The following is a 13,022-nucleotide window of genomic DNA, read 5'->3' on the forward strand; positions in this document are numbered from 1 at the left end:
GTATTTAATAAAATAACCAAAAAGCATATTTTGTAATATGGGAGATCACTGAGGATTCTTCTAAGTACACAATTAAGCTTTGATTTATAAAAATGGATAGGCATTAATATAAAGAAGAGAGAGTTCAGAGCACATTAGTCAGAGGACAGTAAACATATGCCTTATTCTTATTTTTAAATGAAAATGAAAAATGATGTGATAATAAAAAGTATCAAGTGAAGAGTCTAACATTTTTCATATTTATTTTCAAAAAAAGTTATAGGTAGTGTAAAAAGAAATAAACTTTCTCTTTACAATAGTTATTATAACACTTATTATTTAATAATATTTTATAATTTATATAATGTTTCACATTCAGATAGGTAAAAATAACCTAATAGGCCATTATTCTTTTATTATGTTGAGAGTAGACATTTATATGTTAAGATTTTTGAACCTATACATTCTGATATGGGGATATTAAAATATTCCTTCCATTGGGCAGTTTTACAATTTTGATAACGTATTTCATTTATTTGTATTTAAATATTATTCAAGAAGTTGGAAAATAAATTTTCTAGTAGAATATGTGTTGGAAATATGCATACAACATGTTTTTCAATTAAGTTAGCTTTTATGTATTAATGTACAGATGCTATTAACTTTATGAGGCCAAATTTGATGAGAATAGATTGTGGTGATAATTGTGATAAAAGTCAAACACTGTTACCAAGGAGAATTAAGAAAGAAATTGGAAAAAGACCGGTTGGCATAGAGCACAAAGAACAGTAGTGTCAACTATGACAACAAAAACAACAGAAAACCAGAAAAAATAATAATCATGGCCATAATGTAAGAAACAATATCCTAAATTAAAGACTTCATTATGTATGCTGAAGGGACATATCTTATATAAAGTGAAAATAAAGAACATGTGATTAAAGATTAAACAGGTAAAATCCAAAAATCCAATAACTTTTCTTTTTCTAATTTTGAGGGTAAAATGAGGGAAACTATGTTGTAAGCATGCATAATTTAATGAAAATTTTCAAGAGGAACAACATAAAAATTGGATCAATTTTCTGTTTTGCAACCTTAAGCAGATGGATTTAATGCAGCAAAGTAAGATATATTAAAACAAAAATTAAAGGAATTACTGATTTATGTGAATTGTTTCATTTCATCTTCCTTAAATATGATTATTTATTAAGATTATAAGTGCTTTGCTGAAAATAGCTTTAATATGTACTATTTTCTTTTTTGTTACCTTGTCATAGTTGCTCTATAATTATTATTATATCTTTTACTGTTAAAATAATGTAGGAAGTGCTTTTAAATATCACCTCATTTTGTTTTAAAATTTTTTGTGTGCTTATATTAATTTTTAAGGTTTATTTTATCTCATCTAAAGATAATGTAGTTTGTGCTATTTCTACTTTGTGAGTACAGAATTGAATTTTTATGATGTAATATATAATCAATTGGTAAAATTAAAATAAATCTATTAATTATAATCAAAGTGTTGAAACGGGAAAATATTCTATCAAAGTCTTAGAAACTAATAAGAAATGAAAGGGAAGGTCTTTTGCCCCATAAATATAGAAAAGGGTGAAATTTTACAAAAAAAACCACAATGAATGGCATAAGCATGGAACAAATTAGAGGGAGTCTCTGGGTCCTGTTATTTGTCAAAAATGTGTATTAGGTATCCTAAGCCCATATAACTAACACTTTAAGAAATAGGAGGCTCTACTATCTGGGTCAAAACTCAAGATAAAGGTGACATGCTTATTTTTGTGAAGGGGATCTCCATGATAATGTCTATGCAGAATTTATGTGTCTGACTGACTGTGGATTGGCTAACCTCTTGCACAGTTTACTGCTATCTGTAGCTACGTTATAGATTCTTTTCCACTTATTTGCTGAGTAAATTTGGAAAATCTACCTATATTTTCTGAAGTTTAGCTATTCATCTGTAAAGTTGGGATACAAACAGTATAATTTTCATGTGGATTCAATGAGACAAAATGTGCCAACTGCTTAGCATTGTACCTAATAGGAAGCCTTAACAAAAGTTAATTTATAGTTTCTCTGTTAAAGGAAAAAGCAACTTATTCTATCATATACTGTTTTAGAAGTCATATTATTATTTAACATGATTTAACTAAAGCATAATGGCTATAGCTCATGTATATTACAACCATGTTAAGTGTGGACTTCCTAGGCAAGATATTCATTTTCCACTTGTCATCAGTATTAAAATGCTATAATACATTTTCACAGAATTTGAGTCCTACTTATATCTTATGCATTTAAAGATCTTGAGCATAGTGAAATTATCTTTACATGGCATCATTTTTCTAGCCTCCAATAGGGAATATTAAAGCCACAAAATAATGTTTTTAATTAAAAATATATAGCATATTTACAGTTATTAACATTCAGTTTTCAATAAATGTTTTACATATATTAACAAAATTAATTACTATTATTATTTTGTACCAAATATGGAAATGAAGAATTTTGCAGAGGCATATCTTATTAACATAGTCTGGAGCAATACATCTATGTGTTAAGGTTATAAAGATAATAAGTACATCTTATAAAATATTTGAAAAATTAGAAGATACAGGAAATTTTCACTTTCAACATTCAGAGTTAATTGTTACTATTAAGACCAGCTGAAGTTTTAATCACTGAAATCAATGACTTCACTTTCCAGACTGAACTACATTTGTTGATTTTAGTGAGGGCCCTGAACATTGTAACTCTATATTACAACTTCAGCCAAGAAATTAAGGAAGTTTAAGTGATTTTCTAAAATTAAAAATAAAGTTTGATTATACCATTTATTTCCATTTATTTTAAACTTTGTAAACACCAGAAATAGCCTGCAAAAATAATTGTCAAATAAATGAGAAACCATTTAATTATTGAGTTTTACATTTTGTGCCTTATGTGCTACAGTAAAAACTGAGGAGAGAAAAGTCCACACTGAAGGAAGAAATGAAATTCCTTGATGAGGGCAACCTTTTTTCTTGAAGATTAAGAACCAAAGAATTAGGTTTCATCCAGTGTACGTTCAACCAAATTGTTCATCTGAGTCAAGAGCCAAGATACTTTAGTAAATTAAGTCATAAACAGAAACTATTATGTAACAGAAAAATTGTCCCCTATTTTTGGTTGAATTATATTTAAAAGAATAATTAAATGTTTATCATTTACTTTTAAAATACCTGATAGCTGATTAGCATATGATTGTATAATTATATAATAATTTTCTTTTTAATTGTTGCTTTTTTATTTTATTAGCTGTTTTTTTTAGAGGTTTATAACCTACTAATGTTTTTGGTGGTTCATGTAGAAACAAAATAAATAAAAATATATAGGTCAAATTGGTCTTTTAGGCCTACATAAACATTTAAAGAAATATGAAAGCAATTTTAAAACAAATTGTTTCATTTTTTACTTATTCCTTTATGCTCTGCTCTTCATATTATGTATGTCATTTAAAATAGAGTTTTTAGGTTGGTCCTTTAGTACAGGGTTAGTTAAGAAGAAACCCTACATACATGGTGGTGTATACAGTGGATGATTAATGTAGTAGGCAATCCAAGAAGTAAATCCCCAGTAAAAGGCACAACTCTGCAAGCAAAACAAAACAATATAAAAGTTAGGAAAAATATGTAATATGTATTTCAATTGTGACATAAACATTTATATTATATGCATGTCACAATTTGAAACCACCCCATACATTTATATTAGACACTGCAGCATTTATACATAAACTGGTACAAATTGTCTAAGCTAAATAAATGGAATATTTCTTTGCACAATATAATAGTGAGAGAGAAGCCAGGTAGGGAATAATTTGGCAGGCAGAGAGGGAGGGTCTCAGGAGAGGGCCAACACCTGTGGACTGTGTGCCTGCACTGCCCCTGTTATGCAGTTAGCAGGAGAAAATATGGTCAAGAAGTTCCTGTTATACCAAGATGTTTGCTCAGAAGGGACTTTCCATCCACCCACAGAGGCACAGACAAGGACCGGGAGTGTCCTAAAATGATCCTGACCACATTATAATGCTATTAGCATTGTGCTTTAACCCTCCCCACTCCATGGGTTTCTCTTAGGCATTCATGAGTAATAACCAAGATGGAGTAGCTATAGCCAACCCTAGGCATGCAGGCATGCACAGATGCAACACTCCTGGGGGGAATTTTACCCCTCCCCTTAGGGTGGACCCCACAAAAGACTTCCTTGCCTTTGCCACATAAAAGACTGAGGACTCAGCCCCATTTCTTACAACCCTATTCTGGTCCCCTGTTGCTGCTGAGAGCATTTCTATTGCTTAATAAATGCTACTCTGCCTTATGCACTCTCCGGTGTCCATGTTCCTTATTCTTCCTAGTCATGGGACAAGAACTCGGACCTCACTAAACTAAGGAATAAGGAGACAGCAAGATTTTGCGGGATTGCTCGGGATCATGGGCAGGGTGAATAAGAGCAGACTTCTTTACTTACATTTCCGCGAGCTTTTGGTTCTCTTTATTATATGAAACCAAACAAAGCACTGGACCTCTGTCAGCTACTTAAGAGTGAACAGCATGGCTGTTGCTCCTATAAGACTCAGAGGACAAGCTTACTGATGAGGACTTTGTTAAAACTTCTTCATCCATGGGTTTTGGCAATGTTCATTCTGTTCCAATCCAGTTTCCTTTCATGAAGCTCTAGCTGTTGTGTGGGACTTAGAAGGATGTCCTGGGGCAACTGAAGGTGTCTGACTGAAGCTACATTTTGGTGTTACGCAAAGGTCCTTGGACTGGTTCCAGTCCCTGACAGCCCATTATGGTGTTGGATAAAGATTTCCAGTATTTTTTATCACATTTTCTTTCTTTTGAGACTATGATGGTTGTTCTCCCTTCTTTACATTCAATGTTATGTATGTTTTTTGCAAGCAGGAGAGATAATATTATTGGGAAAATTGAGTAGCTTGCTTACTCATCAGAAGTGTAACCCAGAACAACGTCACTTTTACCTGTTCTTAGAACAAGGGATATATGAAGATTTAGAGAGTTTCCTTTCTCCTGTCAAGGAGACCGACTGGCACTGTATAGGAGGCTATTTCTCCCTGGGTGACTATTTTCCTCTCCATTTAGGCTGCTTCTTTTTTTCCATGAGAGATGTCAGCAATGCTCAGTAAGCACAGAAGTGTACACTATGCGAGAAATCAATTTTCTTATTCTAGGAGGCTTATTTTGAGGGATGCACACCAAGCCCCAAACTCCTCTCTTTCAAACCTCTGTATGAAAAGGATTTGGACATAAAGTTACAGGCTAACATTCCAAACTTTGTCAAGGTGCCTGATAAGGCAAGGATTTGTTTCTGTGGATCCAGGGGAGCCCTAATTCCCTGGCTACTAGCACACAGAATTAGCCAAGCCAACCCCTACATTTTCAAAGACACCTATTCTTACTCCAAGAATAACAACCCCTGGGCAGGAAGAAGGGACTAGTTTTGGAGGTCGGTCACTTTCATTTCCTTGAATGCTATGATCTGGCTCTGTCCATTACCTATCAGTCAACGGATGCTCCTTAAAGATTTAAGGACACCCACCTCCAGTAATGTTTCTTGCCCCAATTCAATTACGTCAATGTATTTTCCAAGTTTCAAGTGGGAAGCTTTGGGTCTGAAGCCCAAAAGAAGAAATAGATCTGAGGGACCCCAAAGGTAGTCAACACTGGAGAGCTAGGGTGCAGCATAGGTAAGTGTGACTATTCCTACCTTCCAGCCCTCATAGTCTGTTGTTGGAGGGCACACTTGCATCCACAGGTGACGCCTATATAGGTTGCTGAAACCCAGAGGATACAAGGAGGAGGAGAGGAGAAAGGAGATGCCTTTTCTCTCTCTGTCCCACTCCAAGTTCACCCTAAAAGTGGAAGACAGACTAAGGAATGCCTTTTCTCCCCTCTCTTTCCATATGTGTAACAATCCATCTTCAACCTGCACTCCCCTTAATAGCAACCTGGATCATTGGGACTCCTTTTACCCTCAGACTCTAATGTTCACTCTGGGCAAGTCCCAACATCACTCATTTATAGAGGCCTTCCAGAATTTAACCCAGGTATTTAAACTGTTCTAAAAGAACGATATGCTACTCTTAAATCAAACTCTGATGACTGCTGAGAAACAGGCAGCCTTGCAAGCAGTAAAGAAATTTGAATATGAGCTTCGTACTCATATAATATCAGAGACAGGAGAAGGCCTTAACCAGTTGGAAAGACAGCAATATCATTGAAGGACCCTAAATAGGATCCTAATGATAATACGGGAGAATGGAGGAATAAGCACTTTCAAATGTGCATACTGGAGGGCTTACCAAAGACTAGAATTAGGACCTTATGAGAATCCCTCTGCCTTTCTGGAACTACACCCTCTCACAGCCTGAAAAAGCCAGAGCAGTTATCTCCCTGTTCCTCCTAATGGTAGTTAGGGTTAACACTCCAGAGTGGGGAATGAGAGAGGAGGTAGATAGGGGCTGATTTGGCAGATAGAGATGGAGGGTCTTGCAAGAGGGACAATGCCTACAAGAACACACCTGTACCACCCATGTTATGTAGCTGGCAGGAGGAAATGTGGTTGAGAACTTCCCCCTATACCAAGATGCTTACTCAGAAGAAACTCTCCAGCACAGGTGCACCCGTGCAGGTGCAGACAAGAACCAAGATGCATACTAAATTGATCCTGATCCTGAACTCATAGTGCCATTAGCGTTGTGGCTTAACCTTCCCCCCTCTGCAGGTTTTCGTTTGGCACTCATGGGTAATAGCCAAGATGGAGTATCTATGGCCAACCCCAGGCATGTGCCGATGCAATAACCCCAGGGGGAAATTTAACCCTCCCCTTAGGGTGTAAGCCACAGAAGACTTCCTTGTCTTTGCCACATAAAAGACCCAGAATTCAGCCCCATTTCTGGCAACCCTCTTCAGGTACCCTTTAGCTGCTGAGAGCTTTTCTGTTGTTTAATAAATCCCACTCTGCCCTAACCACTGTCTGGTGACCATGTGTCTTATTCTCCTTGGTTGTGAGACAAGAACTTGGACCTCACTAAACTAAGGCATAAGGAGATGGTAATAGTAGCATTTTACAAATACTATTTTGATATCACTAAGAAAATGCATTTCTTTGCTCCACTTGTACTAATATTAATGGATATTTGTGATATATGTCAAGTTAACAGAATATTTTGGAAAAATTTGATGAGAATTATTTTGTCTAGCAAGTAGTAAATATAAATGAATTACTAAAAATAAAACATAAATTATCAGTTGCATAAGATACACTAAAATTTTTCCAACAATTAGTTCATTTATAAAATAAATTATTTGATAATTGATAGTAACACATGTTGATTGACTGGAACGGAAATGACTCGGATTTAGGAGTCGCAGTCTATAATGGTGATCTTGAACTGATTTGATTAATTGTACCATTTTCTATAAAAAAAAAAAAAAAAAAGCAGGCCTAAATGACTTCTGAGGTCTCAGAATTTCAGAGTTTACTGCTTTATTGCAATGATAACAATAGAATGGCTCTTCTGCTCTAATATTACAAAGCAGATATTTGACAAAAACCAGGAAGTTTTTTTGTACAGACAAACCTTTTTCTGAAAATAGATTTTAAATTGAAAAACAAAATTTAACTTAAATTGAAAATTGAGTTTCAACATGTTGCCTAATGTACTTTGCCATGTCCATATTTTACATTTTTTCTCATGTTTTGGTAGTTATTTGATAGTTGATAACAGTTGCATTCACAATTTCTAGAAGAGCAAAGACACTAGCATCATATTGACAACTGCCACAATAATGGAATATAGTATCACTATTTTCATCCCACACAGATGTATATTTGTAGGAACATTCATATATGATATTCTTCACTTCGAGTGGCACTCAAAGAATCTGAATTCAATGCTTAGTATTGCCAAAATTAAAAGATTCCTAGGAGTATCTAGTTTATCTTGTAATATGAGGTAATGACAAGTCTTTCTTTAGTGTTTAATTTGAATTAAATATATCATGAAAAAAATGACATTTTAGGAAAGGAATGTTTAAGACATGCTTATACAATTAAACATGAAAATCTAAGTTTTGGAGGGAAACAATGATTAAAGATTTTGCAAAGGTTCCAACATATAAAATGTCTCAATCATTATTAAAAATACAAAGCATCCTCACCGTTATCAAATTTTTCAAAGGTGTGTGTCCTGCAGAAACTTTGTGAACAAATAAGGTTTCCAAAAGGTATCGGATGTAGTGTATACAATGACAGAAACAAGCCAAGCTGGAAAAAAAATAAAACATAATCATGAAAATCCTTTTGAAATTCTGGCTTGTCTCATGCATGATACATTTTAAATTTTTTTTAGTTTAATATTCTAGCTATTAGGAAACATTGTTTCTGGTAGCTAAAACACAAATGCTTGCTTTAATATTTTATTTTCAAAATTTTCAAAATTTAGCAATAAAAATAGCTGTTATAAGAGTCTCCATAAATTTACTTCTGACGACACTAGAAATATTTTATAATACCAGTCATAAACTGTTATGCTCACACCTGTCCCCGGAGTAGGCATAAATATAATAATTGCAAATATGTTCATATCAAACTGCCTCGACTGACACAGACAATTTACGAGTTTTAAAAATATCCAAAGCCTACTTGGAATGCATTTGACATTTTATAATATTCAGAATAACTTTTTAATTGTTTGGTTGTCCTTTAGCAAGCACTAAGATTGAGAAAGTTTAAATTGCATTTTCTGTGCAGTAATAATGTAGCTTTGTGCTTTGCTTTTGTTTTGTTTTTTTCCTACCTAATATTGTAATATTTTGTCTCTTTGTGTGTTTGTTTGTGTTGTACTCTAAGTTACCACTTCTTCTTATCATTTTTATATAATTATTATCTTAAAAGTAAATGTAAAATGTGATTGATTTACAGCGGTGTATTTTTCTGAATATATTATAAAGAATGTATTTTTCATTAAAATTTGTACCTATTTTGTTATACATAAAAATGTGAAATCTCAAAACTTTGGTTGCTGTTAAAGAAATCAATACGGATCAAAGATGACATACTTTTTGTGTGTTGTTTGTTTTTGTTTTTAGAGACAGGATCTTGCTGTGTTGTTCAGGCTGCAGTGCAGTGGCATGATCATGGCTTAAACTTTCAGGCTCCAGCAATCCTCCCACCTCAGCTTCCTGAGTAACTAGACTATAGGCCCATGCCACCATGCTTGGCTAATTTTTTTTGTATTTTTTGTAGAAACGGGTTAAACCTTGTTGACCAGGCTAGTCTCAAACTCCTGGGCTCAAGTAATCAACATGCCTGGGGCTCCCAACAGGCTGGGATTACAGGCATGAGACACCACATCCAACTGATGACATACTTTAACCAGTAAAGGTTGAGCATAAAAATCAGCATATCATTTACTCTATATAATAATACAATCAGACATTGAGTTTATTTATAAATTTGGGAGTTGATTTTAGTGGAAATGATTTCTGGTATGAGTAGGGGGAATTTAGGAAAAACAAATAATAAACACTAACCTGGTTAAGTCAGCATCAAATTTATCATTATTCATAAATTGATAAAAACAAAAGTTTTCACCTATTATGCAACATAAATGCTTTATGTGGTGGTGATACCTATAAGTATAATGGTAGACAAATTCTGAAAAAGGTGAGAGAGCAAGCAATGTGAATATCTGGGGGAAGAGCTTTCTAGAAAGTCAGACAAACAAAAGCAAAAGTCCAGATACAAGAAGCTGCCTTGTGAGTACGAGTACACAGAGTAGGTAAGGAAATTGTTATCTCTACTCATTTTATTGTTCTTTTGTAGAAGTAGTTACAAAAACCCTTGAATAGTAATTTTTTTGTTTTGTTTTATAAAAAAGCAGCAATGTAGTAGAGCCCTAAGTGAGAAATTTTGGTTCAAGCTATGATCTGTCTAAGTTCGTACATTCACTTATTTTACATTATACCATGAGAGCATAGAAACCCCATAGAATGTACAGCTAGAAACTTAGTTTATATATATGCCACCATGCACATCACTGCATGGTGATGCACCAAGTTTGATTTTCTTTCAAAATACTATTATTCTATTTAATTATGTTTAACTTCCAAACACTGATTATTTTCTGTTGATTGCTAAATTAACTGTAAAACCATAAATAGGTGTGAATCCAATTCTTTTTCCGAACCAAAATATTGATAACATCTTATTTATTTTAAATCAAGTAAGGTTCAGGATATGAGGGCACAGCACAGAAAAGCACAGCTTCAACTTTACAAACAGCAAGGGAGGCATGGCACTACACCAGGTTTCTGGTTTCTGTTGAATAAGACAAGGAAATGTTCAGGTAACAGATTCATAAGATACTTGATGCGGATACAGTTCCTACAGGAGATATGCCTTTAGTCCCAGTGTGTGGAGGTTTCTAAGAGATCTGAAGAACTTTGTGGTGGTTGGGTCACATATAGAAATCTGTCTTCTATCTGAACTTAGCAGAAAATTCTTTTGACATTATAATATGATTCAAAGCAATTTTGGAGACTACATTTTAATGTGTTTCAACTGGACGTGGCATTTAAGAATTCATCTTAAAACAACATCATCCTGAATATTAGGTAACAGAAGCCCTGTGGTTATTTTCTAAATCCCTGCTAGATACCTAAATTTCAAAAGTAGTTTGTGTATCAGCTGTGGAATTACTTTATATAAACTTTGCATATTTGTTATTTGGGAACAATGTGGCACAAATACATTCATCACTGAGATACTACCAAGCATGCTGTATTTGTGTTTAAGAATAGTACGGCTGGTGCAGTGGTGCATGCCTGTAATCCCAGCACTTTGGGAGACTGAATCTGGAGGATCCCTTGAGCCCAGGAGCTCAAGAACAGGCTGGGCAACATAATGAGACTTCATCTCTAAAACTTTCTTTTTTTTTTTAAACATTAGCTGGTTGTGACGGTGTACACTTATAGTCTCAGTTACTTGGGGGGCTGAGATGGGAAGATGGCTTGAACCCTGAAGAGTGAGGCTGAAGTGAGCCATAATTGAACCACTACACTCTAGCCTGGGCTACAGAGCAAGACCCTGTCTCAAAAAAATAATAATAATAAATGGCAAATATGAGTCAATTCCTTTGAGAATGATACTAAGAGACTATCCTATACATGGTCTCTTTTAGAAATAATTGGTCATTCCTTTCACTTAAGAAAATGTGAAGAGGTACCTTTCGCCATAACTGTAAGTTTATTGAGGCTTCCCCAGCCTTGCGGAACTGTGAGTCAATTAAATCTTTTTTTTTCTTTATAAATTACTCAGTCTTGGGTATTTCTTCATAGCAACATGAGAACGAACTAACACAGTAGCCAATCAGGACAAGAAAGGAGGTCCGTGTGGCTGAAGGACTGTAATTAAAGGTAGGCAAAACTTGATTTGAAGTAAGAAAGTTAGGATGAAATTAGTTCTCTTTTAGCATCCATATGACCTAAATACTTATAATTTGCTTCTTAATTCACTTGGAGTTTATTTAATGCGTAAAATTTGTTCAGGTCTTTTTTTTTTTTCCCCCCCAACAAATTTCCCTTCCCACATCCCACTATGGCATCCTGAATAAATATTCTCTTTTGGTTTAATTTGGCATGTATTTCTTATAGAGAGAGAGATTTTCACAATATGCTAAACACCACAATTATATAGAATACTTTGTTTATTGCCTTACTCTTTTTTGGTCATACTTCAAAATGGTATTTAATTTTGGATTCTGACTTATAAAAAGTAACTTGTGGCCGGGCGTGGTGGCTCATGCCTGTAATCCCAGCACTTTGGGAGGCCGAGGCGGACGGATCACGAGGTCAGGAGATCGATACAACCCTGGCTAACAGGGTGAAACCACGTCTCTACTAAAAATACAAAAAAAAAAAAAAAAGAAAGAAAGAAAAAGAAAGAAAAAGAAAAAAATAGCCGGGTGTAGTGGTGGGTGCCTCTAGTCCTAGCTACTCAGGAGGCTGAGGTAGGAGAATGGCGTGAACACGGGAGGCGGCGCTTGTGCTTGCAGTAAGCCAAGATCACGCCACTGCACTCCAGCCTGGGTGACAGCGCGAAACTCCGTCTCAAAAAATAATACTACTAATAAAATAAAATAAAATAAATAAAAAGTAACGTGTAAACTTTTTTCTTCCTGTCCATTAGTTAGGTCGTTATTTATTTCCTATGCAACATTGCCAAATAAATAAATGTATTTTTAGGGAAGCATTTATATTTTATATCCTATACATGGTCTCTCGATTTTATAATTGTAAACTTCTTTTAATTATATTTCTGAATTTCCCAATTTCTTTTGACAGCTGTGATCATTATTAACATAAAGTACCTCTATTTTAAGGTATATCTAATAGTTTCTAGTTTACAAATCTGGAATCTGTTGTACATACACTATTTGTGGTTATCTAAAATATATTTCCATAAAATTGTATCCACTTTAATCGCATTTACTAACAATCTTTACTAATATTTTACCTGCTTACTAGTTCATCCTCTCCTTAACGTGTATGTTATATGGGTGTGTGTGTGTGTGTGTGTGTGTGTGTGTCACTTACTGTACCACCGGGTGGCGTAATCTTCTAGCACTCTCTTTTCCATCATATATACATGGAATCCTCAAATAAAAGAGGAGGTATATTAGCAGAGGTCCTGTGTATTCAGCCAAAAATACCTGAAGATAAAACATGATTTAGATTAAACAATAAAAATAGATGTTTTTAAGGTTCATTTGTGTCTATGAGTATTGGCCTATTGCATAAACTGGTGAAATAGGTGAATTATTTTTTAACTAGATTAGTGATATTGCAAATAACGACTTCCTTGGAAGAACCACGGGGAGAAAGCCTAATATATGTATAGTTAATTTAGAATAAAAATAAATATTGAACCTAATAAACTGGTTTATTTCTTCAGATATAGTA

General features: G+C 34.4%; 1 protein-coding gene across 3 annotated transcripts in view; it reads right to left on the bottom strand.

Annotated features, from left to right (window-relative positions):
- The window catches only part of TECRL (trans-2,3-enoyl-CoA reductase like), a 121,665-nt gene that overhangs the window by 21,037 nt on the left and 87,606 nt on the right, over nt 1-13,022 (bottom strand). For all 3 annotated transcript variants that reach the window (XM_021938587.2, XM_021938586.2, XM_021938588.2), the window contains 3 exons: nt 12,657-12,772; nt 8,220-8,325; nt 3,552-3,624 (listed from right to left, as the gene is read on the bottom strand). In XM_021938587.2, the coding sequence (XP_021794279.1) occupies nt 3,552-3,624; nt 8,220-8,325; nt 12,657-12,772 (295 nt within the window). The remainder of the gene's footprint in view (nt 1-3,551; nt 3,625-8,219; nt 8,326-12,656; nt 12,773-13,022) is intronic.

The sequence above is a fragment of the Papio anubis genome, chromosome 3 (assembly GCF_008728515.1).
Source record: "Papio anubis isolate 15944 chromosome 3, Panubis1.0, whole genome shotgun sequence".
Lineage (NCBI taxonomy): Eukaryota > Metazoa > Chordata > Mammalia > Primates > Cercopithecidae > Papio > Papio anubis.